Genomic DNA, 25670 nt, shown 5'->3' with positions numbered 1-25670 from the left:
TACAAAAGTAAGGTGATACATGTGCACACATATCTTAGTAACACACAACATAGCACCATCTATATAGAAAGTGCAGAATGGTAAAATGTAGTATTCTAATCATTCACAGTTAACTATATTAGCTTAGTAACTAGATAACCACATCATGTATGTAGTTTTAATTGTTTATGGGCAAAACAAGTTTCCTCTAATTATTACATTAAAAAAACAAAAAAACTGCTGATAAATGTTGTCAGAAAAATGTAAGGAATATGATTGCAGAGGAACACTAAAGAAAATACTACAGTTGCCTATTGATTGATGAAAGAAAAGACATAGAAACTGACATTCAGAATATGCAGATGTATCTCAAGCTACTGTTGCACAAGGTGTCAAAAATAATTCTTGACATATTATAGCATATAGTGCTGCCCACACAAGATTTGTCAGCATATATTTGTTGTGTTTTTACACCAAGTGGGGCAATGCTTCAAGTTAAATGTGTATGTGATACAAACTATTTTATGAAAATAAATTTGCAGAATGCAGCTTCAGAGACACTATTTGCTCTACATAAACTACATTAGTTTAGTTACCAGGTTTAGTTTGTGGTTGTTCTGTTCTTTGAGTTGTTTTGGGTTGAAGAGGAACTTGTGTGGTGTTGGGAACTGAAAAAACACAACAGCTTTAATAACACTAAGTATGTAATACTGTAAATCAACTTCACAAAAACTATTTGAAAGGTTCAAAGGGAAATGAAACCCCAAATTTTTCTTTCATGATTCAGATAGAGAATATCATTTTAAACAACATTCCAATTTACTTCTATTATCTAATTTGCTTGGTCCTTTAGATATCCTTTGTTGAAGAAATAGCAATGCACAAGTGTGAGCTAATCACACGAGGCATCTATGTGCAGCCACCAATCAGGAGCTATTGAACATATCTAGATATGCTTTAAGACAAAGGATATCAAGAAAATGAAGCAAGATAAAATAAGTACATTTTAAAGTTGTTTAAAATTGCATGTTCTTCCTAAATCATGAAAGAAAAAATTTGAGTTTCATGTACCTTTAAATTGCTGCTCATTGTATGCACAAGCTAAGCTTTTTACACTTTACAAAAAGATAAATCCGTTGTTGACTTGAAGCCAACATGGAGCATCGAACATACAGGTATACGCGTATGAAAAAAACCATTAGCCAATTCTTAGACTGGTAAAAAAAAGAGGCAAAATGCAAATGAGAACCAAGAAGCAATTTCCTCTTTCTAAAACTGGTGCTTAAATAAAATAAAAATGAAAATGAGTAGCTGCACAAATTAGAATTATTACTTATAACCTAAGAGATGAGTCACAACATAGAATGAAGTGCGCTACGGATTGCAAACAAATATTCTTCTTGAAAGATTGGAAAATTAAGAATATAAATCCCCTGTATTGTTCTTGGGGCTGTGATGAACACTCCATTAAAAGTAAAGTACAGCAGAAGACCTAAAATAAGGACTACAAAAAAACTTTCTAGGTATGGATTCTGAACAGCCAACTTTTCTACCCTTTTCAAACTCCTTTATTGGAAAAGTATATAACAAAGTTCAAGAAAATGTAAAAGCTGGTACTGAGTTTTGAACAAGTATGCTGAAAGACATACAATTGCAGATATAATTAATTAATATGAAGGAAAATAGATATCTATTCCACTGATCTATATGAATGCTAACAAAATTGCCTCTTTAATGCTATATAGGTGGATTTGGCTCCTATCAGTTTTTTTATTATTAGAAACCATATAAAAGTCATATTAATAATCTTTTTATAAGCTAACAATTGAATTACCAGGTTTTGTTCGTAACAATTTATTTGATTTAGTTGTTTTGGGTGTTGGAGGTAAAGTGGTATGAGTCTCTCTTGGAACTGGAAAATAAGTAGAAGACCAGATGTTAAAATCATTGTGTTGCAGAAGAATAGAGAAGGAAAAAAATGCAACAATCCAAAAAATAAAATAAAATTTAGAATGGAAAGAAAGCTTAAATAAACATCTTGCCTTTTAAGGTGTTCCCTGGAACACATTGAAAAGATGACAGAAATATGCACAGAAAAGCATGTCTCAAAGCACAGGGGCTATGTAATTTGCAGAAAAATGCTAGATCACAATCAAATGCAAAAAAGCTTATTTGGTGCCAGGTTAATAAAAGAATATCATAAAGCAAATTCTGAAGACAAAGATAAATATGTAGTGACCTTTTAAAGGCATCTACATTACCACTTGTTACTTTTGGGTCTTCAAATTGATCCTCAAATAAATGAACTCTAATAACGTTTATAGGCATCCGATCTGGTACCAATGGAACTGTGTATAACACAATAACAGTAAAATGAAATTTTAAAGATGCTCTGAAGGTTTGAAATGCCTTTTAAAACAAAAAAAGTACAGAGTTAAGTTACCCGCAGTTGAAGGAGGACGTTGAGTTGCTTTGCTGGGTTTATGAGAAATAGGTTTTTCTGTCGTTTCTGGTTCTAAAAGAAAAAGATTTTTCTTAGAGTTATTTTTTCCATTTATAATTCTTAGGTCATTAACGGCCTCAATTAGAAATGTATTTAATTCAGCCATCAGCAGAGACTATGTGCGCAGATGTTTCTTTTTTTGCAGTATGACGTGTAAGCAGAGTTGTGTGGCACTCAGCACCTCCTGTAAGAGTGACTTCATCAATTTTACCCTTAAATCCTTTCTCATTTCGTGTAGTTACCACGCTTTATGGAAATTCATTCTGAAATTAATTTATATCTTGTGAAAAGAGATTCTAACAAGATATATGAGTTAAAATAATTACATTGACTGTCTATATACTTTCCATATCATGCACTGCTGATATAAAAAAGCAAACTCTATTTAATGCTCATTGTAAGTGGCATACGTGTTGTTATGCCAAAATTACAATATATTTTAAGATATTTTTATTTATTACCACAAGATTCTTTATAAATGCAAAGTAAAAGTTTTTTTTTTTAAACTCATAGAACAAGTGGCCAAAGAATCATACCATAGAGATCTAGAGCTAACAATAAGGAATGGCTTGATTATTCAGCCATATGTGACACATTAAACAATTATTTTTTTTTATTTCTACAGAAGATATTATGGGGCCAATTTATCATATGTCGGGCGGACATCGCTAAATGCCAACAGCATACGCTGTCGGCATTTAACATTGCACAAGTATTTCTAGTGAAATGCTTGTGCAATGCCGTCTCCTGCACATTTGCAGACAATCAACCGCTAGCAGGGGGTGTCAATCATCCCGATCGTATCTGATCAGGATGATTGCAGTCTGCCACATACCTCTTATGGCCACTGCTTCTTGACTTCTTTTTCCGGCGAGCAGGAAACTACAGCGGTAGATAGCAGCATCCGCTGCTTGTTAAATCTACCCCTATGTTTACAGTTGAAGAAAAACAACCATATAAATATAGTTTTTTATTACTGACAAAGTATGTGTTGAAGGAATTAATGGGAATTAAGCAAATTATTTTCATGGTGACTGAAAAAAATCTTTATCTTTTGCACTTTTTCACCCCCCTATATTTAAGGGAAATCCAATTCCCTTTTCTCTGCAGTACAACTGTTGATGGAGTCCATTCCAATTCATGTCCTTTGCATGGGTTCTCAAGGGGTGTATATGCAAGGATCTTCCAGCTCATTATAAAATCCAGATTTTGTATGTTCTAAATGGGGTCTTTTTTCACTGTGTACCACAAAAACTCCACCAATACTGCTAAACCCATTAGGCAATAATTATCAAAACTGAATCTGCTAGATGTTATGTTTTACATTTGCACTGGCCACGTATCTTTCTTATAATAAAGTATGCAAATATCCCAACAAATCTCATAATTTACATTTACCCAATCCTTAAATAGGGAAGAGCACGATTTCAAATGCTGGCAATTCTAATGAATTGTAATGTCATAGAGAAAGAGAAAAATGTCCAGAAGTTAAACACAAAGGTTTTGCAAGGCAAACTCTAATGGATAGGAGGCTTTCATGGCGACTCCACCATGCAGCTGTATCAGCAGAACAGGCCTACTCAATGTAGGGTGAGCAGCCAAAAAAATGGCATGAACATAACAAAAACAGAAGCCATAGTCTTTGTCACATGGCCATGCATTATATAGAATGTTCAAAAGCATAATGCAAAAGCAAAGAAGAAAGACATATATGTCAAATTTGTCTTCAGTTTGGGAAATAAAAATGTATAAATACAAATATATGCATTACCACTTGCAACTTTTGGATCTTCAATAATATGAAGTCTAATAACATTTATTGGCATTCGCTTTGGTACCTTCGAAACTGTGCAGAATACAGTAACAGTAAGATGTCATTAATAAAATAGGTTTGAAATTGTAGTTTAATTTAGTAAAAAAATAAAGTATACTGATAAGTTACCCGCAATTGAAGGACTTTCTGTTTCTTCCTTGGGTTTAGGAGTAATATCTTTCTCTGTTACATCTGGCATGAAAAAAACAGTCCTTGTGAACTCAAATTTGTGATTCAACCATACATCAAGTATTTTATTGTAAAGTAGACATATATGGGATAGAACCACTCAGTAAAGTGATCTCTAGGTTTTCATGGACATTAAGCAAGTCATTACAGATGGTTTGATCTCAGCAATATTTAAAACATGCAGGGTGAATTGCAATCTTACGTTTTTTTTCCACTCAGCAAAACTTCAGTGACATCTAAAATTTAAGTCTTTGAAAATCCAGATGCTAATGATAAATATTTATCAGAACTTCTGTGTTTCCTACATCCAAAGTCATATGTTAGAGTAGGAAAACTAATGTCCCAAACAATATAGCACAACAAATTAGCCCTCAAAGCAAAGTACTAAGTGTTATGATGATATATAGGTAGCCCTCAATTTACGCCGGGGTTAGGTTCCAGAAGGAATGGTTGTAAATAGAAACCATTGTAAACTGAAACCCAGTTTATAATGTAAGTCAATGGGAAGTGAGGGAGTTAGGTTCCAGGCCCTTCTCAAAACATAAGTAACACCTAATACATTATTTTTAAAGCTTTAAAATGAAGACTTTAAATGCTAAATATTATTATTAAATAACTAAGTTTAATGAACAAAACCATTTGCTAAACAGCATTATAAACCTAATAAAATAATCATACAACACAGAATGTATCATTAAACTAAGTTTAATGAACAAAAAAACATTTTTACTTGCATTTTTCTGCAAACAGTTCTCTGCATTGTTAACATGTTAGATAATATTGGGTCTGCAGCTATTCTATGCTTTCCAGTCTGGACTGATTTATAGGCACCCTGACCTTAAGCAGCTGGGCAGGAAGATAAAAGGGAAATGGCTGCTAGATCTTGATCCTTTGAAAGCTGCTCGATAGCTCAGGTCTGGTTACAATGATTAATTTCACCCTGCTTGGCTTGCATATCTTTGCTGCAACACAAGTGAACAGCTCCACCTACTGGCCTGTCCTTATTTTAATCAATGCACTGCTTATCAGTGCATTTCAATAGCAGTCACATGAATGAAAAAAAAGGGTGTTATTCTGAAACAGAGCAAATTGAACCGGCACAAAACGAGAGCCACCTATATTGACAAAATAATATCCTCCTCCCAAGTGTTTTCCAAAGGAGCCAAGTGGGAGCAGTGTAATACTTTGCAATATTATAATGTTTTCTGTTATTTATAAATTTCACTTAAAATATCCAAAGAACAAATTAATTTCACAGTTTAACACAATTTGGTTTAACCCCTTAAGGACCACAGCACTTTTCCATTTTCTGTCCGTTTGGGACCAAGGCTATTTTTACATTTCTGCAGCGTTTGTGTTTAGCTGTAATTTTCCTCTTACTCATTTACTGTACCCACACATATTATATACCGTTTTTCTCGCCATTAAATGGACTTTCTAAAGATACCATTATTTTCATCATATCTTATAATTTACTATAATTTTTTTTATAAAATATGAGGAAAAAATGGAAAAAAACACACTTTTTCTAACTTTGACCCCCAAAATCTGTTACACGTCTACAACCACCAAAAAACACCCATGCTAAATAGTTTCTAAATTTTGTCCTGAGTTTAGAAATACCCAATGTTTACATGTGCTTTGCTTTTTTTGCAAGTTATAGGGCCATAAATACAAGTAGCACTTTGCTATTTCCAAACCACTTTTTTTCAAAATTAGCGCTAGTTACATTGGGACACTGATATCTTTCAGGAATCCCTGAATATCCCTTGACATGCATATATTTTTTTTTAGAAGACATCCCAAAGTATTGATCTAGGCCCATTTTGGTATATTTCATGCCACCATTTCACTACCAAATGCGATCAAATAAAAAAAATTGTTCACTTTTTCACAAATTGTTTCACAAACTTTAGGTTTCTCACTGAAATTATTTACAAACAACTTGTGCAATTATGGCATACATGGTTGTAAATGCTTCTCTGGGATCCCCTTTGACCAGAAATTGCAGACATATATGGCTTTGGCATTGCTTTTTGGTATTTAGAAGGCCGCAAAATGCCACTGCGCACCACACATGTATTATGCCCAGCATTGAAGGGGTTAATTAGGAAGCTTGTAGGGAGCTTTTAGGGTTAATTTTAGCTTTAGTATAATGTAGTAGACAACCCAAAGTATTGATCTAGGCCCATTTTGGTATATTTCATGCCACCATTTCACCGCCAAATGCTAACAAATAAAAATAAAGCGTTAAATTTTTCACAATTTTAGGTTTCTCACTGAAATTATTTACAAACAGCTTGTGCAATTATGGCATAAATGGTTGTAAAAGCTTCTCTGGGATACCCTTTGTTCAGAAATAGCAGACATATATGGCTTTGGCTTTGCTTTTTGGTAATTAGAAGGCAGCTAAATGCCGTTGCGCACCACACGTGTATAATGCCCAGCATTGAAGGGGTTAATTAGGGAGCTTGTAGGGAGCTTGCAGGGTTAATTTTAGCTTTAGTGTAGGTATCAACCTCCCACATGACACATCACACCCCCTGATCCCTCCCAAACAGCTCTCTTCCCTCCCCCACCCCACAATTGTCCCCGCCATCTTAAGTACTGGCAGTAAGTCTGCCAGTACTAAAATAAGAGTTTTTTGGGGATTTAAAAAAAAAAAAAAAAAAATGATAATTCTGCTCTGTAGGATCCCCCCTTAGCCCCCAACCTCCCTGATCCCCCCCCAAACAGCTCTCTAACCCCCCTCTCAGCCTTATTATGCGCCATATTGGGTACTGGCAGCTGTCTGCCAGTACCCAGTTTGAAATCAAATATGTTTTTTTAACATTTTATTATTTTAAAAATTCTATTTTCTGTAGTGTAGCTGCCCCCCCTCAACCCCCAACCTCCCACCCTCCCAGATCGTTAAAAACAGAATTTATGTTTACCTGATAAATTACTTTCTCCAACGGTGTGTCCGGTCCACGGCGTCATCCTTACTTGTGGGATATTCTCTTCCCCAACAGGAAATGGCAAAGAGCCCAGCAAAGCTGGTCACATGATCCCTCCTAGGCTCCGCCTACCCCAGTCATTCGACCGACGTTAAGGAGGAATATTTGCATAGGAGAAACCATATGTTACCGTGGTGACTGTAGTTAAAGAAAATAAATTATCAGACCTGATTAAAAAAACCAGGGCGGGCCGTGGACCGGACACACCGTTGGAGAAAGTAATTTATCAGGTAAACATAAATTCTGTTTTCTCCAACATAGGTGTGTCCGGTCCACGGCGTCATCCTTACTTGTGGGAACCAATACCAAAGCTTTAGGACACGGATGAAGGGAGGGAGCAAATCAGGTCACCTAAATGGAAGGCACCACGGCTTGCAAAACCTTTCTCCCAAAAATAGCCTCAGAAGAAGCAAAAGTATCAAATTTGTAAAATTTAGAAAAAGTGTGCAGTGAAGACCAAGTCGCTGCCTTACATATCTAATCAACAGAAGCCTCGTTCTTGAAGGCCCATGTGGAAGCCACAGCCCTAGTGGAGTGAGCTGTGATTCTTTCAGGAGACTGCCGTCCGGCAGTCTCATAAGCCAATCGGATAATGCTTTTAATCCAGAAGGAGAGAGAGGTAGAAGTTGCTTTTTGACCTCTCCGTTTACCAGAATAAACAACAAACAAAGACAAAGTTTGTCTGAAATCCTTAGTAACTGCTAAGTAAAATTTGAGAGCACGAACTACATCCAAGTTGTGCAACAAACGTTCCTTCTTTGAAACTGGATTAGGACACAAAGAAGGCACAACTATCTCCTGGTTAATGTTTTTGTTAGAAACAACTTTTGGAAGAAAACCAGGTTTAGTACGCAAAACCACCTTATCTGCATGGAACACCAGATAAGGAGAAGAACACTGCAGAGCAGATAATTCTGAAACTCTTCTAGCAGAAGAAATTGCAACCAAAAACAAAACTTTCCAAGATAATAACTTAATATCAACGGAATGTAAGGGTTCAAACGGAACCCCCTGAAGAACTGAAAGAACTAGGTTGAGACTCCAAGGAGGAGTCAAAATTTTGTAAACAGGCTTGATTCTAACCAGAGCCTGAACAAAGGCTAGAACATCTGGCACAGCTGCCAGCTTTTTGTGAAGTAACACAGACAAGGCAGAAATCTGTCCCATCAAGGAACTTGCAGATAATCCTTTTTCCAATCCTTCTCGAAGGAAGGATAGACTCTTAGGAATCTTAACCTTGTCCCAAGGGAATCCTGCAGATTCACACCAACAGATATACCAAATAATGTGGTAATTTTTCTGGTTACAGGCTTTCAGGCCTGAACAAGAGTATTAATAACAGAATCTGAGAACCCTCGCTTTGATAAGATCAAGCGTTCAATCTCCAAGCAGTCAGCTGGAGTGGGTCGAACGGACCTAGAACAAGAAGGTCTCGTCTCAAAGGTAGCTTCCATGGTGGAGCCGATGACATATTCACCAGATCTGCATACCAAGTCCTGCGTGGCCACGCAGGAGCTATCAAAATCACTGACGCCCTCTCCTGATTGATCCTGGCTACCAGCCTGGGGATGAGAGGAAACGGCGGGAACACATAAGCTAGTTTGAAGGTCCAAGGTGCTACTAGTGCATCCACTAGAGCCGCCTTGGGATCCCTGGATCTGTACCCGTAGTAAGGAACTCTGAAGTTCTGACGAGAGGCCATCAGATCCATGTCTGGAATGCCCCACGGTTGAGTGACTTGGGCAAAGATTTCCGGATGGAGTTCCCACTCCCCCGGATGCAATGTCTGACGACTCAGAAAATCCGCTTCCCAATTTTCCACTCCTGGGATGTGGATAGCAGACAGGTGGCAGGAGTGAGACTCCGCCCATAGAATGATTTTGGTCACTTCTTCCATCGCTAGGGAACTCCTTGTTCCCCCCTGATGGTTGATGTATGAACTTGGCCCTCGCTAACTGAGGCCAAGCTTTGAGAGCATTGAATATCGCTCTCAGTTCCAGAATATTTATCGGTAGAAGAGATTCTACCCGAGACCAAAGACCCTGAGCTTTCAGGGATCCCCAGACCGCGCCCCAGCCCATCAGACTGGCGTCGGTCGTGACAATGACCCACTCTGGTCTGCGGAAGGTCATCCCTTGTGACAGGTTGTCCAGGGACAGCCACCAACGGAAAGAGTCTCTGGTCCTCTGATTTACTTGTATCTTCGGAGACAAGTCTGAATAGTCCCCATTCCACTGACTGAGCATGAACAGTTGTAATGGTCTTAGATGAATGCGCACAAAAGGAACTATGTCCATTGCCGCTACCATCAAACCTATCACTTCCATGCACTGCGCTATGGAAGGAAGAGGAACGGAATGAAGTATCCGACAAGAGTCTAGAAGTTTTGTTTTTCTGGCTTCTGTCAGAAAAATCCTCATTTCTAAGGAGTCTATTATAGTTCCCAAGAAGGGAACCCTCGTTGACGGAGATAGAGAACTCTTTTCCACGTTCACTTTCCATCCGTGAGATCTGAGAAAGGCCAGGACAATGTCCGTGTGAGCCTTTACTTGAGGAAGGGACGACGCTCGAATCAGAATGTCGTCCAAGTAAGGTACTACAGCAATGCCCCTTGGTCTTAGCACCGCCAGAAGGGACCCTAGTACCTATGATAAAATCCTAGGAGCAGTGGCTAATCCGAAAGAAAACGCCACGAACTGGAAATGCTTGTCCAGGAATGCAAACCTTAGGAACCGATGATGTTCCTTGTGGATAGGAATATGTAGATACGCATCCTTGAAATCCACCTTGGTCATGAATTGACCTTCCTGGATGGAAGGAAGAAGTGTTCGAATGGTTTCCATCTTGAACGATGGAACCTTGAGAAACTTGTTCAAGATCTTGAGATCTAAGATTGGTCTGAACGTTCCCTCTTTTTTGGGAACTATGAACAGATTGGAGTAGAACCCCATCCCTTGTTCTCCTAATGGAACAGGATGAATCACTCCCATTTTTAGCAGGTCTTCTACCCAATGTAAGAATGCCTGTCTTCTTATGTGGTCTGAAGACAACTGAGACCTGTGGAACCTCCCCCTTGGAGGAAGCCCCTTGAACTCCAGAGAATAACCTTGGGAGACTATTTCTAGCGCCCAAGGATCCAGAACATCTCTTGCCCCAGCCTGAGCGAAGAGAGAGAGTCTGCCCCCCACCAGATCCGGTCCCGGATCGGGGGCCCGCATTTCATGCTGTCTTGGTAGCAGTGGCAGGTTTCCTGGCCTGCTTTCCTTTGTTCCAGCCTTGCATAGGTCTCCAGGCTGGATTGGCTTGAGAAGTATTACCTTCCTGCTTAGAGGACGTAGCCCTTGGGGCTGATCCGTTTCTGCGAAAGGGACGAAACTTAGGTTTATTTTTGGTCTTGAAAAGACCTATCCTGAGGAAGGGCGTGGCCCTTGCCCCCAGTGATATCAGAGATAATCTCTTTCAAGTCAGGGCCAAAGAGTGTTTTCCCCTTGAAAGGAATGTCAAGCAATTTGTTCTTGGAAGACGCATCCGCTGCCCAAGATTTTAACCAAAGCGCTCTGCGCCACAATAGCAAACCCAGAATTTTTTCGCCGCTAACCTAGCCAATTGCAAGGTGGCGTCTAGGGTAAAAGAATTAGCCAATTAAGAGCACGAATTCTGTCCATAATCTCCTCATAAGAAGAAGAATTACTAATAATCGCCTTTCCTAGCTCATCAAACTAGAAACACGCGGCTGCAGTGACAGGGACAATGCATGCAATTGGTTGTAGAAGGGAACCTTGCTGAACAAACATCTTTAGCAGACCTTCTATTTTTTTATCCATAGGATCTTGGAAAGCACAACTATCTTCTATGGGTATAGTGGCGCGCTTGTGTAGAGTAGAAACCGCCCCCTCGACCTTGGGGACTGTCTGCCATCAGTCCTTTCTGGGGTCGACTATAGGAAAACAATTTTATAAATATGGGGGGAGGTACTAAAGGTATACCGGGCCTGTCCCATTCTTTACTAACAATGTACGCCACCCGCTTGGATATAGGAAAAGCTTCGGGGGGCCCCGGGGCCTCTAAGAACTTTTCCATTTTACATAGTGGTTCTGGAATGACCAGATAATCACAATCATCCAAATTGGATAACACCTCCTTAAGCAGAGCGCGGAGATGTTCCAACTTAAATTTAAAAGTAATCACATCAGGTTCAGCTTGTTGAGAAATGTTTCCTGAATCTGAAATTTCTCCCTCAGACAAAACCTCCCTGGCCCCCTCAGACTGGTGTAGGGGCCCTTCAGAAACCATATCATCAGCGTTCTCATGCTCTACAGAATTTTCTAAAACAGAGCAGTCGCGCTTTCGCTGATAAGCGGGCATATTGGCTAAAATGTTTTTGATAGAATTATCCATTACAGCCGTTAAATGTTGCATAGTAAGGAGTATTGGCGCACTAGATGTACTAGGGGCCTCCTGTATGGGCAAGACTGGTGTAGACGAAGGAGGGGATGATGCAGTACCATGCTTACTCCCCTCACTTGAGGAATCATCTTGGGCATCATTTTTACTAAAATTTTTTATGACATAAAATACATATAGTTAAATGAGAAGGAACCTTGGTTTCCCCACAGTCAGAACACAATCTATCTGGTAGTTCAGACATGTTAAACAGGCATAAACTTGATAACAAAGCACAAAAAACGTTTTAAAATAAAACCGTTACTGTCACTTTAAATTTTAAACTAAACACACTTTATTACTGCAATTGCGAAAAAGTATGAAGGAATTGTTCAAAATTCACCAAAATTTCACCACAGTGTCTTAAAGCCTTAAAAGTATTGCACACCAAATTTGGAAGCTTTAACCCTTAAAATAACGGAACCGGAGCCGTTTTTATATTTAACCCCTTTACAGTCCCTGGAATCTGCTTTGCTGAGACCCAACCAAGCCCAAAGGGGAATACGATACCAAATGATGCCTTCAGAAAGACTTTTCTATGTATCAGAGCTCCACACACATGCAGCTGCATGCCATGCTGTCCTCAAAAACAAGTGCGCCATACCGGCGCGAAAATGAGGCTCTGACTATGATTAGGGAAAGCCCCTAAAGAATAAGGTGTCAAAAACAGTGCCTGCCGATATAATCATATCAAAATACCCAGAATAAATGATTCCTCAAGGCTAAATATGTGTTAATAATGAATCGATTTAGCCCAGAAAAAGTCTACAGTCTTAATAAGCCCTTGTGAAGCCCTTATTTACTATCTTAATAAACATGGCTTACCGGATCCCATAGGGAAAATGACAGCTTCCAGCATTACATCGTCTTGTTAGAATGTGTCATACCTCAAGCAGTAAGAGACTGCACACTGTTCCCCCAACTGAAGTTAATTGCTCTCAACAGTCCTGTGTGGAACAGCCATGGATTTTAGTTACGGTGCTAAAATCATTTTCCTCATACAAACAGAAATCTTCATCTCTTTTCTGTTTCTGAGTAAATAGTACATACCAGCACTATTTTAAAATAACAAACTCTTGATTGAATAATAAAAACTACAGTTAAACACTAAAAAACTCTAAGCCATCTCCGTGGAGATGTTGCCTGTACAACGGCAAAGAGAATGACTGGGGTAGGCGGAGCCTAGGAGGGATCATGTGACCAGCTTTGCTGGGCTCTTTGCCATTTCCTGTTGGGGAAGAGAATATCCCACAAGTAAGGATGACGCCGTGGACCGGACACACCTATGTTGGAGAAATTTGTAATTTTCCCACCCTCTCTCCCACCGTGTACCACTTAACATTTGTTCCATAGTGTTGGGTTCCCACCCGCCCGCGCGCGCACCCGCTCCTGTGCACGCGCGCTCCCGTGCACGCGCGCTCCCGTGCACGCGCGCACACACGCTCACGTGCACGCGTGTGCACCCGCGCACCCAACTCGATCCCGCCCCCCTTCCCCACCGATGGCCGCCCACCTGCCTCCCTGGATCAGCTCCCACCCACCAACGAACATGGCCATTGATGGCCGATGCAGAGAGGGCCACAGGGTGGCTCTCTCTTCATCGGACGGCTAAAAAATGTTATAGCAGGATGCATCAATATCGAAGCATCACTGCTATAACATGAAAGCAGTTGGAAGTGATCAGGATTGCTTCCACTGCTTTCAAAGACCAACGACGTACGGGGTACGTCCTTGGTCATTAACTGCATTTTTTTGCAGGACGTACCCCATACGTCGTTGGTCGTTAAGGGGTTAATGATAATTTGTAGAACAAACACTAAAAATACTTAATATCAACTAATCTTAGCTTAAAGGGACAGTAAAGTCAAACAATAATCATGGATAGAGCATGTCATTTTAAGCAACTTTACAATGTACTTCTATTATCAATTTACCTTAGTTTCCTTGGTAGCTTTTGTTAAAGAGTAACCCTTGGTGAGCTCAGGAGTGTGCATGTGCCTGTAGAATTATTTGGCAGCAGTATTTGTAACTATGTATAACATTGCTATAAATATTGCACTCGTAGTAACACCAGCACCAATATCTTGAATTCCAATACTTTTATTAGAGGTTACATAAAAAGCAACGTTTCGTGGTGAACCCACTTAATCATGCTGTTTGTATCACATTGTTTCAAGCAATTTATATCTTTCTTTGGCGCCAACTGGCTTCAATTTTGGCAGTTTTACACCCCCTAGTGGTTACCAATTGTAATGTGTATACAAAATTGTTAAAAACAAATGTATATGACTAAACAGATTATGTATGGCAATAATAAACGTACAAGTACTTTAACATTACTGTGCATACTTATATTATCACAAATATTTAACATGCTTATATTAGTTTTTCAGTTTTAATATCTTATTATAATATAATCTCAAATGTAAACACATAGGTAAAGTACCCTTGTTGTTTTTAACTTATCATATAAAGAACATTTCTATACAAAGAAATCTTTTCATATAGTGAACTCTTTTCATATAGTGAATTTTAATTCTGCATATAGTTATAATTTGAATGGTAATAATGTTAAAGTTATAATTTCATGATTTAAGGGAATTTCTTTAAGAGAAACAATTAAGATCAAAATCCCTGTTCAACCCCCTGGGAATAAGAGTATCCAATTGATATATCCATCTCATCTCTTGTTGTTGGAGGATTTTTTCTCTATTAGTCCCATTGCGCTGAACTGGGATGTGTTGTATGATCTGCCAGCGTAGCTGGCTTACACTATGTCCTTTTTCTAAAAAGTGTTTGGAAAGGGGTGCCTCCAAATTCTTTTTCCTTATGTTTGACCTATGCTGACTCAATCTATCCTTTACTTTCTGTGTGGTCTCTCCTAAGTAATACATAGAACATGGGCATTTTATGAGATAGACTACGTAACTAGTGTCACAAGTGTAAAATCCCCTGATGTTGTAACGTCTGCCATTATGTGGATGATAGAAGTTTGGACCTTTTATAACTGAATTACAACTAACACATCCTAGGCAGGGGTAACAGCCATTCCTTTTTGCTTGAATTGCTATAAATATTGTTGCAAACACGGCTAATAGATGGCTAAGGGATACAGTTTACCAAAGTATACCATAAAAACTAAGCAAACTTGATCATAGAAGTTTATTGGAAAGTTATTTAAAATTATATGTTCCATACAATCCATTTAAGCTTAATTTTGACTTTACTGTCCCTTTAATATTAACTTAAATTTTAGCCTGGTGGTCAGTAAACCAGCCAGGTGATGTGTCTATTTAATTTTCTGGCGAGAACACTTCAAAACCTAATACAATTCTAAACAAAGAACAATCCCCTACTATATATATAACTTATATATTCTCAGACCCAAACAACTAATAAACTCATAAATTGCCAGCATCCACACTATTTTAACACCTTATTGCATGCAACTCCACACTGAAAAAGGATCTCCAAACCTAACAAACTAACAACAACCAAAAGGATTCTTCCATCTAAGGAAGCACCTAACCCAATGGTCCTTTCTCGAGGGAATCTCAATTTCCAAGCACAAAACCTTGAAACTATAGTCTAAATTAGTGTCATTCGTTCATCCACTTTCCAAAGTTGTTTGCTGTTTTTGAGATGTCATTACAACAATGGATCCTAACCTTGACTCACACATCAGGGCTCCTCTAGCTTGATTCCTCTTTATTCTCATTTTCATCTTGTGATGGTCAAGAGGTTCCTTGCTGATATGGGTGAACAAACAGTAGTGTACTTGTCCATTACTAGATAGCTTCCAGTCAGTTGTGAGATGGAAAAAAATAGTCAACTTGGAACAGTTGACTAATGTGAGGAAATACCATGCAAAAATGGAAGACTGGAAAAGGTTTCTGACAAGTTAAGTCTATCAAAGATATCCCATGCAATTAAATGATCAGCAAGATTGGAATATACCCAACAGAATCATAAATATGCTTCACTGTCAAACCTTAACTGTGAGCAGATTCCAGCCCTTCCAAGTCCTATGTTATTCTAAGGAGCCCTTTCAGTAAAGAGGAATGGAGAGAGATGTGAACGCTCAATGAAATACCATACTAAGGATAGGGGGGGCTGGAATGACTCAAGAAATTTAATATGCTTCAGAGGGCTCTTAATGAATCTATACCACTATATATTCAACAAAGTTATATACAGTCCATTTAGGCCCCTATTTATCAAAGGTCTTGCAGACCTGATTCGACAGTGCGGATCAGGTCCGCAAGACCTCGCTAAATGTGGAGAGCAATACGCTCTCCGCATTTAACATTGCACCAGGAGCTCACAAGAGCTGCTGGTGCAACGCCACCCCCTGCTGACTCACGGCCAATGGGCCGCCAGCAGGGGTGTCAATCAACCCTTATCGTACTTGAACGGTTGATTTCTGGCGAATCTTGTCTGCCTGCTCAGAGCAGGCGGACAGGGTTATGGAGCAGCGGTCTTTAGACCACTGCTTCATAACTTGTGTTTCTGGCGAGTCTGAAGACTCGCCAGAAACATGGGCCCACAAGCTGTCAGTTTACCCAATAAACCTTTCATTATATTAACAGTACTTATTGTTAATCATATTTGTCATTTTCTTTTTTGTAATGTATTATTTACATCTAGCAAATAAAACACTTATGTAAATGTTTAAAATTGCTTACAGCGAAAAAAAAAAATTTTTTGGCTGGGAACATAAAAATTAACAAAAAGGGGACTTCAATTATGTTAGAACTATACTACACATTTTTAGCATAGGAGTTTCAATATTAATGAAACTCAGCTAGTACCATTAAATAACCATTTCTATATAAGAACCTAGCAGTAACCAAAAGTAGCTATTTCTATCTCCTAACAAATTTACTTACATAAATAACATTCATTCTAAGAAGTCTTGAGAAGTGGGATTATAAAATTGTGGTTAGTAAACATTAGTACCAAACTTAGACTAACATTCATCACAAAGTATTAAAGTTTAAACTTTATTGGCCAGATTATAAGTGGCACACTATTTAGCACTTTCACTTGTGAGCAAATGTCACTAGCAGAAAACTTTTAACAGCAAACTTTAGATCCCAGTAATTGTATCCAATCCTCCAATGTTTATATATCACTTCTCATTTTGTCTACCCCCAGAACATCTACTCTATTGCAAATTTTGTATTATCTGAAAACATACATCATTTCCCCTGTAGCCCTTTGCTGATATCTCTGATAAATATGTTAAAAAAACAGGCCCCAGAACTGACCCCTGAGGAACACCACTAGTAACAGCCCCCTCTGCTGAATGTACTCCATTTACTAAGACACTGTTTTCAATCCTTAAAGGTATAGTCTAGTCAAAATTAAACTTTTGTGATTCAGTTAGAGCATGCAATTTTAAGCAACTTTCTAAAGTACTTCTATTATCAATTTTTCTTCATTCTCTTGGTATCTTTATTTGAAAGAGCAAGAATGTAAGCTTAAGAGCCGGGCCATTTTTGGTTCAGGAGCTGGATAGCACTTGCTAATTGGTGTCTAAATGTAGCCACCAATCAGTAAGCACTACCCAGCTGCTAAACAAAAAATGGGCACTATCCAGCTTCCGAACCAAAAATGGGCCAGCACCTAAGCTTACTTTCTTGCTTTTTCAAATAAAGATACCAAGAGAACAAAGAAAAATTGATAATAGGAGCAAATTAGTAAGTTGTTTAAAATGTCATGCTCTATTTGAATAATGAAAATTTAATTTTGACTAGACTATCCCTTTAAGCCAACATTCTACCCAGTTCACAATTTATGAGTGTAGACCAAGGAGATAAAGTTTGTGAATTAGTTTGTTGTGTGGGACGGTGTCAAATGCTTTGCTGAAATCTAGATATCTTACATCAACTACTCCACCCTGGTCTAATAATTTTGTTACATAATCAAAGAAGTCAATTAAATTAGTCTGACATGATCTCCCTGAAGTAAATCCATGCTGATTTTGGTCCTCTAATTTGTTTGTCTTTATGTAAGTCATAATTCTTTCTTTTAAGAAACGTTCTATTAATTTCCCCACTATTGAAGTTAACGTAGCCTGCCTGTAGTTACCAGATTCTTCCCTGCTGCCTTTTTTATGAAGAGGTAATACATTTACTACTCTCCAATTATCTGGAACAACTCCTGTCAGTAGTGACTGATTAAATAGATCAGTTAATGGGGCAGTTAACACTGATCAAAGTTCCTTTAAAACCCTTGGATAAATATTATCGGGACCCACTGACTTTTATACATTTATGTTTGATAATGCCAAGAAAACCTTACCCTCTGTAAAAACATTAGTGCTAAGATATTTTCCATTTTTTGTAGCATCCCTTAATACAGACATTCTATCTTTACAATTTGTTGTGAAGACAGAGCAGAAGTAAGTATTGACAGTCTGCAATTTGCTTACCTCCTTCTACTATTCTACCATCATCCATTTTCAATTTTACTATTCCAACCTTAGTTTTTCCTCTTTCTCTGATATAACTAAAGAAGGTTTTGTCCCCATGTTTTACTGACTTTGCTATCTTCTCTTCTGCATGAGCTTTAACCTTCATAATGAACTGCTTAGTCTTTTTTTAGTAGAGTCTCTATTTTTGCATATCATTATCTGACTGTGTCTGTAATTTTTACAAGCTATCTTTTTTTGTCTTTACAACATGTGCTACTTTCTTTGGAAAACCATATTGGTTTCCTCTTTCTCTTGCTTTTACAGCAGAAATGCCTAATACAGTGTGTGGTTGCATCTAAAATGGCTCCCTTCAAAAATGCCCACTGTTCTTGAGGTCCGTAATAAGAGTTTGCCCTTTGAAATAGTTGTTTAGGTATTGTCCCATGTATAAAAAAATCAGTCTTCCTAAAGTCTAAAACTTTTGTTTTAGTCTGGGTGGATAGAGCCTGCACATGAATACTAAACCAAACTGATTAATGATCACTGGATCCTAAGGTCTCACCTACTGACACATCTGAAACAGTATCACTGTTTGTAAGTATTAAATCTAATATATCTTCCTTTCTTCCAGACAAATTAAAGTCCCTCCTTACATTAACTTTACCCTTCATGTTCATTTTGGTTATTTATTCTAATAGCAGATTGTCCATTATTTCATGCTGCAATGGAGGCCTATATACAACCCCTATTCTAAACACATTTACACATTTTTATCTCCAGTTTCCACAGTCATCCAAATACTTTCCACAATATCAGTTCCTACAATTTCAGTAATCTTTATATTTTCTTTTACATACAGAGCAACTCCGCTACCTTTCTTTCCTACTCTTCTTTTTAAATATCTTGTATCCAGGTATGACTATGTCCCAGTCATGAGACTTATTGTACCATGATTCTTTTATAGCTACTAAATCCAAGTTGTCCTAGTTATCATTAAAGTGAGTTCAGGTAATTTATTTCTTAAGCTGGGAGCATTTGTGATCAAGGCCCCTAACCAAACACCCCCTAAATTAACCCCAATACTAAGTTACAATTGAAATAATAAAACCTAACATTAAATTACAAAAAAACCCCGAAAATTACAAAAAAATAATAAACTAAAATTATAGAAAAAATAAACAAAATTATATATATATATATATATATATATATATATATATATATATATATATATATATATATATATATATATATATATATATATATATATATAAAAAAGTAAACCTAATCCCTATGAAAATAAAAATGCCCCCCAAAATAAAAAAACCCTAAACTAAACTATCAATAGCCCTTAAAAGGGCCTTTTGTAGGGCATTGCCCTAAGATAAACAGCTCTTTTACAATTAAGAAATACTAAGTCCCAGTAACAGTATATACCCCCCACCCACCAAACTCCCCAAAATAATAAAACCTAACACTAAAAAAACCTTAACTTCCCATTGCCCCTAAATGGGCATTTGTATGGGCATTACCCTTAAAATGGCATTCAGCTCTTTTACTGCCCTTAAAAGGGCAATCAGCTCTTTTACAGCCCATTAAATTCCTAAACTTAAAAATAAACCCCCCAAAATAAAAATAAATTCTAAGACTAAGCCCCAAATAGGTACTCACCATTCCTGAAGTCCAACGGAGAAGATCTTCTTCCAGGCAGCTCCATCATCTTCTATCTTCATCCAGAGCAAAGGTGGCATGGAGTGGAGGTGCAGAGCTGGCTTTCTCTGATGCATGGATCCTCAGCGGCGGTTCTCAGTGGCGGTCCTCAGCGGCGGTCTTCAGCAGCGTGGAGGCTCCTCTTCATGTGATCGTCCGTCGTACACTGAAGATTGAATGCAAGTTACCCCATATTTATTGGGGCACTTTGCATTCCTATTGACTGAAATTTTGAAATCAGCCAATAGGATGAGAGCTACTGAAATCTTATTGGCTGATTTGAACAGCCAATAGGATTTCAGTAGCTCTAATTCTATTGGCTAATTTCAAAATTTCAGCCAATAGGAATGTATGGTACCCTAAATTGAATGCGGTACCTTGCATTCAGTCTTCAGTGTACGACGGATGAAGAAAAGCCTCCACGCTGTCAAGGACCGCCGCTGTTGAAGACCGCCGCTGAGGATCTACGCATTGGGGAAGACAGCTCCGCACCTCCGCTCTGCGGCGCCTTCATTCCGGATGAGGATAGAAGATGATGGAGCAACCTGGAGGAAGACCTTCTCTGCCAGACTTCAGGAATGGTGAGTACCTATTTGAGGCTTAGCTTTAGGGTTTTTTTTATTTTTTGGGGTGGCTTTTTTTTTTTAGATCAGGGTTTTTTGGGCTGGAAAAGAGATGATTGCCCTTTAGGGACAATGGGTAGTTTAGTTTTTTTTTAGTGTTAGGTTTTTTTATTTTGGGGGTTTGGTGGGTGGGGTTTTTTACTGTTAAGGGGTAATTGGTAATTTGTTTAGGTAAAAGAGCTGTTTAACGTAGGGCAATGCCCTACAAAAGCCCTTTTAAGGGCTATTAGTAGTTTAGTATTAGATTAGGTTGTGTTTTTATTTTTGGGGGGATTTTTTATAGGGGTATTAGTTTAGATTATTTTTTTTATTTTGGATAGCTTTGTTTATTTTTTTCGGTAATTTTACATTTTTTATTTTATGTAATTTGAGCATTGGGGTTTGTATTTTTTTTTTTTTTAAATAGACTGCCCTCTGAGCAGGCTTATTGCCTAGTACACATATAAACAAATATACACATATACATAAATACATACAGACATACTCATATTTAGACATGTATATGTATGTATATATACATTATAGCCCTTTCCATTTAAATATTTGTAATATACCATATACCTTTGAACCCTTTAACTTTTCAATTTTAATATTTATGTGATTAATTGTTATTAGATAGTGTATATGTGAGTGTGAAACTTTATTTGAATGTATTTATGTTGTGCGTGGTGAAACCCTAACCTTTTACTTGGGATCTTATGTTGCGCTAACCCAACGAGCACAAATTTAGTTTGTGCTTGTGCCGCCGCATTTACGTTCAACTTGTTATATGAGAGCAACTTAGCACAGCCACAATATTTCAATATAGTTCACGCAATAGTGTTAGCCCATGTATCCAATTAAAATAAGGGCTAATTTTATAACATCATAAATGTATAACTATGTTTCAATTAAAAGACAAGAAAGTTGTCTTTAATAATAAAACAACATTTAGAATGCATTTGAGGATTTCAACTCCAGTCCACAAATTTATGGAAGCAGGCATAGGACTAGATCTCATAGCCGTTTTCTTTTTTTATTCATTGGGCACAAAATATCTGCTACAGTACAGTTGGATCATCATAGGTGAAAAAGTAGAGAATTACTATATTTAAATTGCATAACAACTCACATATGAGTCGTTCATCACCAACCTTCCCCTTATAACTTAGTGAATAGGGATAAGTGTACTTATATATGTTACAGGACACAATTACCTCAATCTAGAGTGAGATAAGTATCTTGAGGATCCCATTTTATTTTTCAATAAGCCTTTGTTTTATTGCAATGTACAAGCACAAAATGGAGCTATTAATCAATTAAGAAATCTATATTAAAAAATCTACATTACCACTTGTAAATTTTGGATCTTCAAATATATGAAGTCTGATAACATTTATTGGCATTCTCTGGGGAATCTTTGGAACTGTACAGAATACAATAAATAAAAATAAATTGCATCCATAATAATTATAATTAATCAACATAATTTATTTATTTTTTACAATAAAAAACAAATTGACTTAATAATTTACCCTCATCTGAAGGACTTTCAGTTGCTTTTTCTGTTATATCTGGCACTGAAAGAAAAACAGTTCTCTTAAAATATTTATTTTACCCAGTATCTAGCTTGAGATCATATTTAAACACAACTATTTAGACTATCACCCGCAGATCATTTGTGCTTTACACATACCGCAAGAAGTTTCTAAATGTTTGTGCTTCTGTGTAACGTTTATATCCAAAAGTTTGATTATGGCTATATTAATATAGTATATAAGAATTTTATAACCTTGATGGAAATCGTGAACAAGAAATTGCATTAAATTAACAAACACAACAATTAGTCCAGATGCTGTGACAAATATTCTATGGATAAAATGTATTAAAAATACAGGTATAATATACATACACATAACAGCAAAAAAGTTATAACTAAATAATAGTAGAGATTTTGCGTTATATAGTTTATGGATTAAGGGCCAGATTGCAAGTGCATCGCTAATTAACGATCCTGCTCACGCATTTATTGCAATAGAAGTAAGCTTTCAGCGCTCGTTGGGTTGTGCTCGTATTATGAGTTGAAAGTAAACTGTTTTTGATCACACGCTAACCCGGCGTGCGCAAAAAGCCAACTTAGAATATCAACTATGCGTTCACGTATTCCCCATAGAAGTCAATAGAGAGAAAAAAAGTGGGGAAAAAACACCTTACTCTCGTGCAAACCCGATAGCATATTCTCATGTGTGCTAACCTGAGATAAAAATATGAATATTTCACATTCCAATGTTCTATACATAGCAGAATATGTTCTATTTATTCAGAAATAAATATTTCTATAGATAGCTGTTTTTTTTGTACAATATATACTGTATCTATATATATATATATATATATATATATATATACACATACTGTATATATATATATATATATGATTAAAAAAAGGAATAAATATATATTTATATATATATATATATACACAGATATATTTAGGAATATCTTTTTCAAAATATATAAAACATATTCTGCTATGCACAGAACATTGGAATGTAAAATATTTACAGTAAATATACACTATAACACTTTATTAAAAATGAAAATTGCATAAATATGTTTTTTCATGTTTTCATCTACTTAACTGCAAAGGGCTCCAAATAACTTATATATATGTCTATGTGTACATATGTATTTATGTGTTTAAATGTTTATATTTCTGTAAATACATATATAAACATATAAATACATAAATACATTTGTATTGAAGTCGTGAAAATCATTCTAGCATAAATCGCAATTGCACTCAAGTGATCACGTTTACTTTCAACTCGTAATACCAGCGGTAAGCCCGACGAGTGCAAACACCCATGATAAACCCCTTATTGCTCAGGTGCAAGCATTTGCTCTCCACTTGTAATTTGGCCTTACATGTTCTTAAAATACAATAATATCAATATACAAAAAGACTAGAAATAAGTAAACCTACTTTATTGAAAATCAAAAATATTTTTTCTACTTCGATAACAAAGATTGAATTTCAATTCATTTTGTACAAAATTTGTTAATTAGCTCATTTAGTTTCTCAAAATAATAGATAGGGACAAGTAGATGAAGTAAAAAACATTTATTCACTCATTAGTTAATTTAATCATTTGGCTCAATTTAACAACAGGTGGGCAGCCAAGGTTCATTGTCATCAACCTCGTTTGCCCAGCCTTGCGAGAGAAGGCAGCAGTAAATTGACCCAATTTAACATTGCACAATCTGCTAGTTGTGCAATGCTGCCCCCCTACTTGCGCACGGCCACCAGTCTGCAAGAAGGGGCTGTCAATCATTCCGATTTGATCAGATCAGAATGATTGGCATCAGCAACCTAAATTGTGCTACTTAACAAGCGTTTCAGGCTCACTCTGAGCGAGCCTGAAACGCTGGAGCTCTAAAGCTACTATCGCAGCTTTGTAAATAGAGTTGTTGAATTTTGTAAAAAATAAGTTCAAATTATTTATCCTTTTTGCAAGCAAATAACAAAAACACAGTTTTTTTAAAATTATTTTAGAACACATACATTTTACAAAAATTAACTTTATGAGCATGAGAAATTTTATTATGTATGTAAAAAAGATAATGCAGGTACAAAACCCTTTATCCAGACTGCTTGGGACCAGAAAAGGTTTGGATTTCTGGACAATTTGGATTTTAGAACATTTGTATATTTGCATCTTTAAAATGGGACAGTTTGAAGAGCGGATGGGACCAAGTGAAAACAATGATATCTTGTGTAATTTAGGTAATGTTTACAAGTCATAATACAACTTATATATGCAACCTAAAAATAAGTTGTATATCATTTGTAATACTTTTGTATACATTGTACCATCAGAAAGATAGTACAGTATTGTAATCAGAAAGGTAATAGTTGTTTTAAATAAATATAAACTATTATATGCATTTTAGGACACACGGAAAAAAAAAATCAAAGATGCAGGCACATAAGATTGTGAATAACTTGCAGAGGAAATTTATAATTTTAAAGAAATATGAATAAAAAATGTCTGGATTTTGAAATATGTATCTGTATAATTTACTGATTCAATGTGAACTTGCCAATGTCTAAACTGTGGAGCGAATATTTGCTTTACTAATATCCTACATTTGGAAAAGTGCAGCAAAAAAACCCGAATATAGTAACTATTACCAAATTCTGAGGAGGAACTTTCTGTTGTAACAGTTGTTTTTGGTGCCGGAGGAGTTACTTTTAGTGTTTCATTTGGAACTGAAAAAAATGTGAGAGTGGAATACAATATTAAATCTAAACCACTTGAATACTTTTAATATTAAATCACTTTCCAAAATGAGAAATAAATTAATTGAGCCATGCAACGGATTCAGAATCATTTCCCATGACATTACAACCTGGCAAAGAAGGAACAGAAGACAAGATAACATTCTGCAAAACAAAAATAACGCCAGGAAAAGCCATTCTTTACAGTTTGTACCTCCCTATGAAAGAAGAAGGGGAAGCAACACTGTTTATTCAAAAATAAAATAACCTAAATAAAAATGTACAAAAAAAGGAAAATGCTATAAAAGAAAATGATTTACCTAATGTTGTTGAGGTTTCCTCTAACAATTGCATTGTTTGGGATTCTTTAAAAATGGAATGGAACAGAATCATTAGTATGAAGTAGCTGAAGGTGAAAAATTAGCACAGACAAAGGAATAACATATAACAGTTAAAGGAAACTGAATATTCAGAAGGTAAATATAAATGCAAGTTACAGCAAACTGATTTTTTTTAAATATTTCTTAAAGAGACATCAACGTCATTTTTTGTCTTTGTTCCATCTAAAAGGGGTAATTGGAAAATGTATTAGAGGTTTTTAATTGTATGTTACTGTGCTGAAAAAGAAACATTGTTTTTGTTGTTATGCTTACGTAGGGTGTCACTGTTCACCAATAGATAAGTGTTAGCTATCAGCCAGTGAGTTTTTATCCCGCTGACTAATTCTATAACTCC

At 36.7% G+C, this 25670-nt stretch overlaps 1 protein-coding gene across 1 annotated transcript in view; it reads right to left on the bottom strand.

The window, feature by feature from the left end:
* The window catches only part of ABI3BP (ABI family member 3 binding protein), a 533245-nt gene that overhangs the window by 177882 nt on the left and 329693 nt on the right, over positions 1–25670 (bottom strand). The window contains exons 47-56 of the mRNA XM_053707567.1: positions 25256–25300; positions 24849–24926; positions 22189–22233; positions 22005–22079; positions 4425–4487; positions 4254–4328; positions 2423–2494; positions 2241–2327; positions 1814–1891; positions 576–647 (exon numbers count right to left, since the gene is read on the bottom strand). Coding sequence (XP_053563542.1) covers positions 576–647; positions 1814–1891; positions 2241–2327; positions 2423–2494; positions 4254–4328; positions 4425–4487; positions 22005–22079; positions 22189–22233; positions 24849–24926; positions 25256–25300 — 690 coding nt within the window. The remainder of the gene's footprint in view (positions 1–575; positions 648–1813; positions 1892–2240; positions 2328–2422; positions 2495–4253; positions 4329–4424; positions 4488–22004; positions 22080–22188; positions 22234–24848; positions 24927–25255; positions 25301–25670) is intronic.

This window comes from Bombina bombina, chromosome 3 (assembly GCF_027579735.1).
Source record: "Bombina bombina isolate aBomBom1 chromosome 3, aBomBom1.pri, whole genome shotgun sequence".
Classification (NCBI taxonomy): Eukaryota; Metazoa; Chordata; class Amphibia; order Anura; family Bombinatoridae; genus Bombina; species Bombina bombina.
Note: the sequence above shows the minus strand (reverse complement) of the source record. Positions and strands in the feature narration are given on the sequence as shown.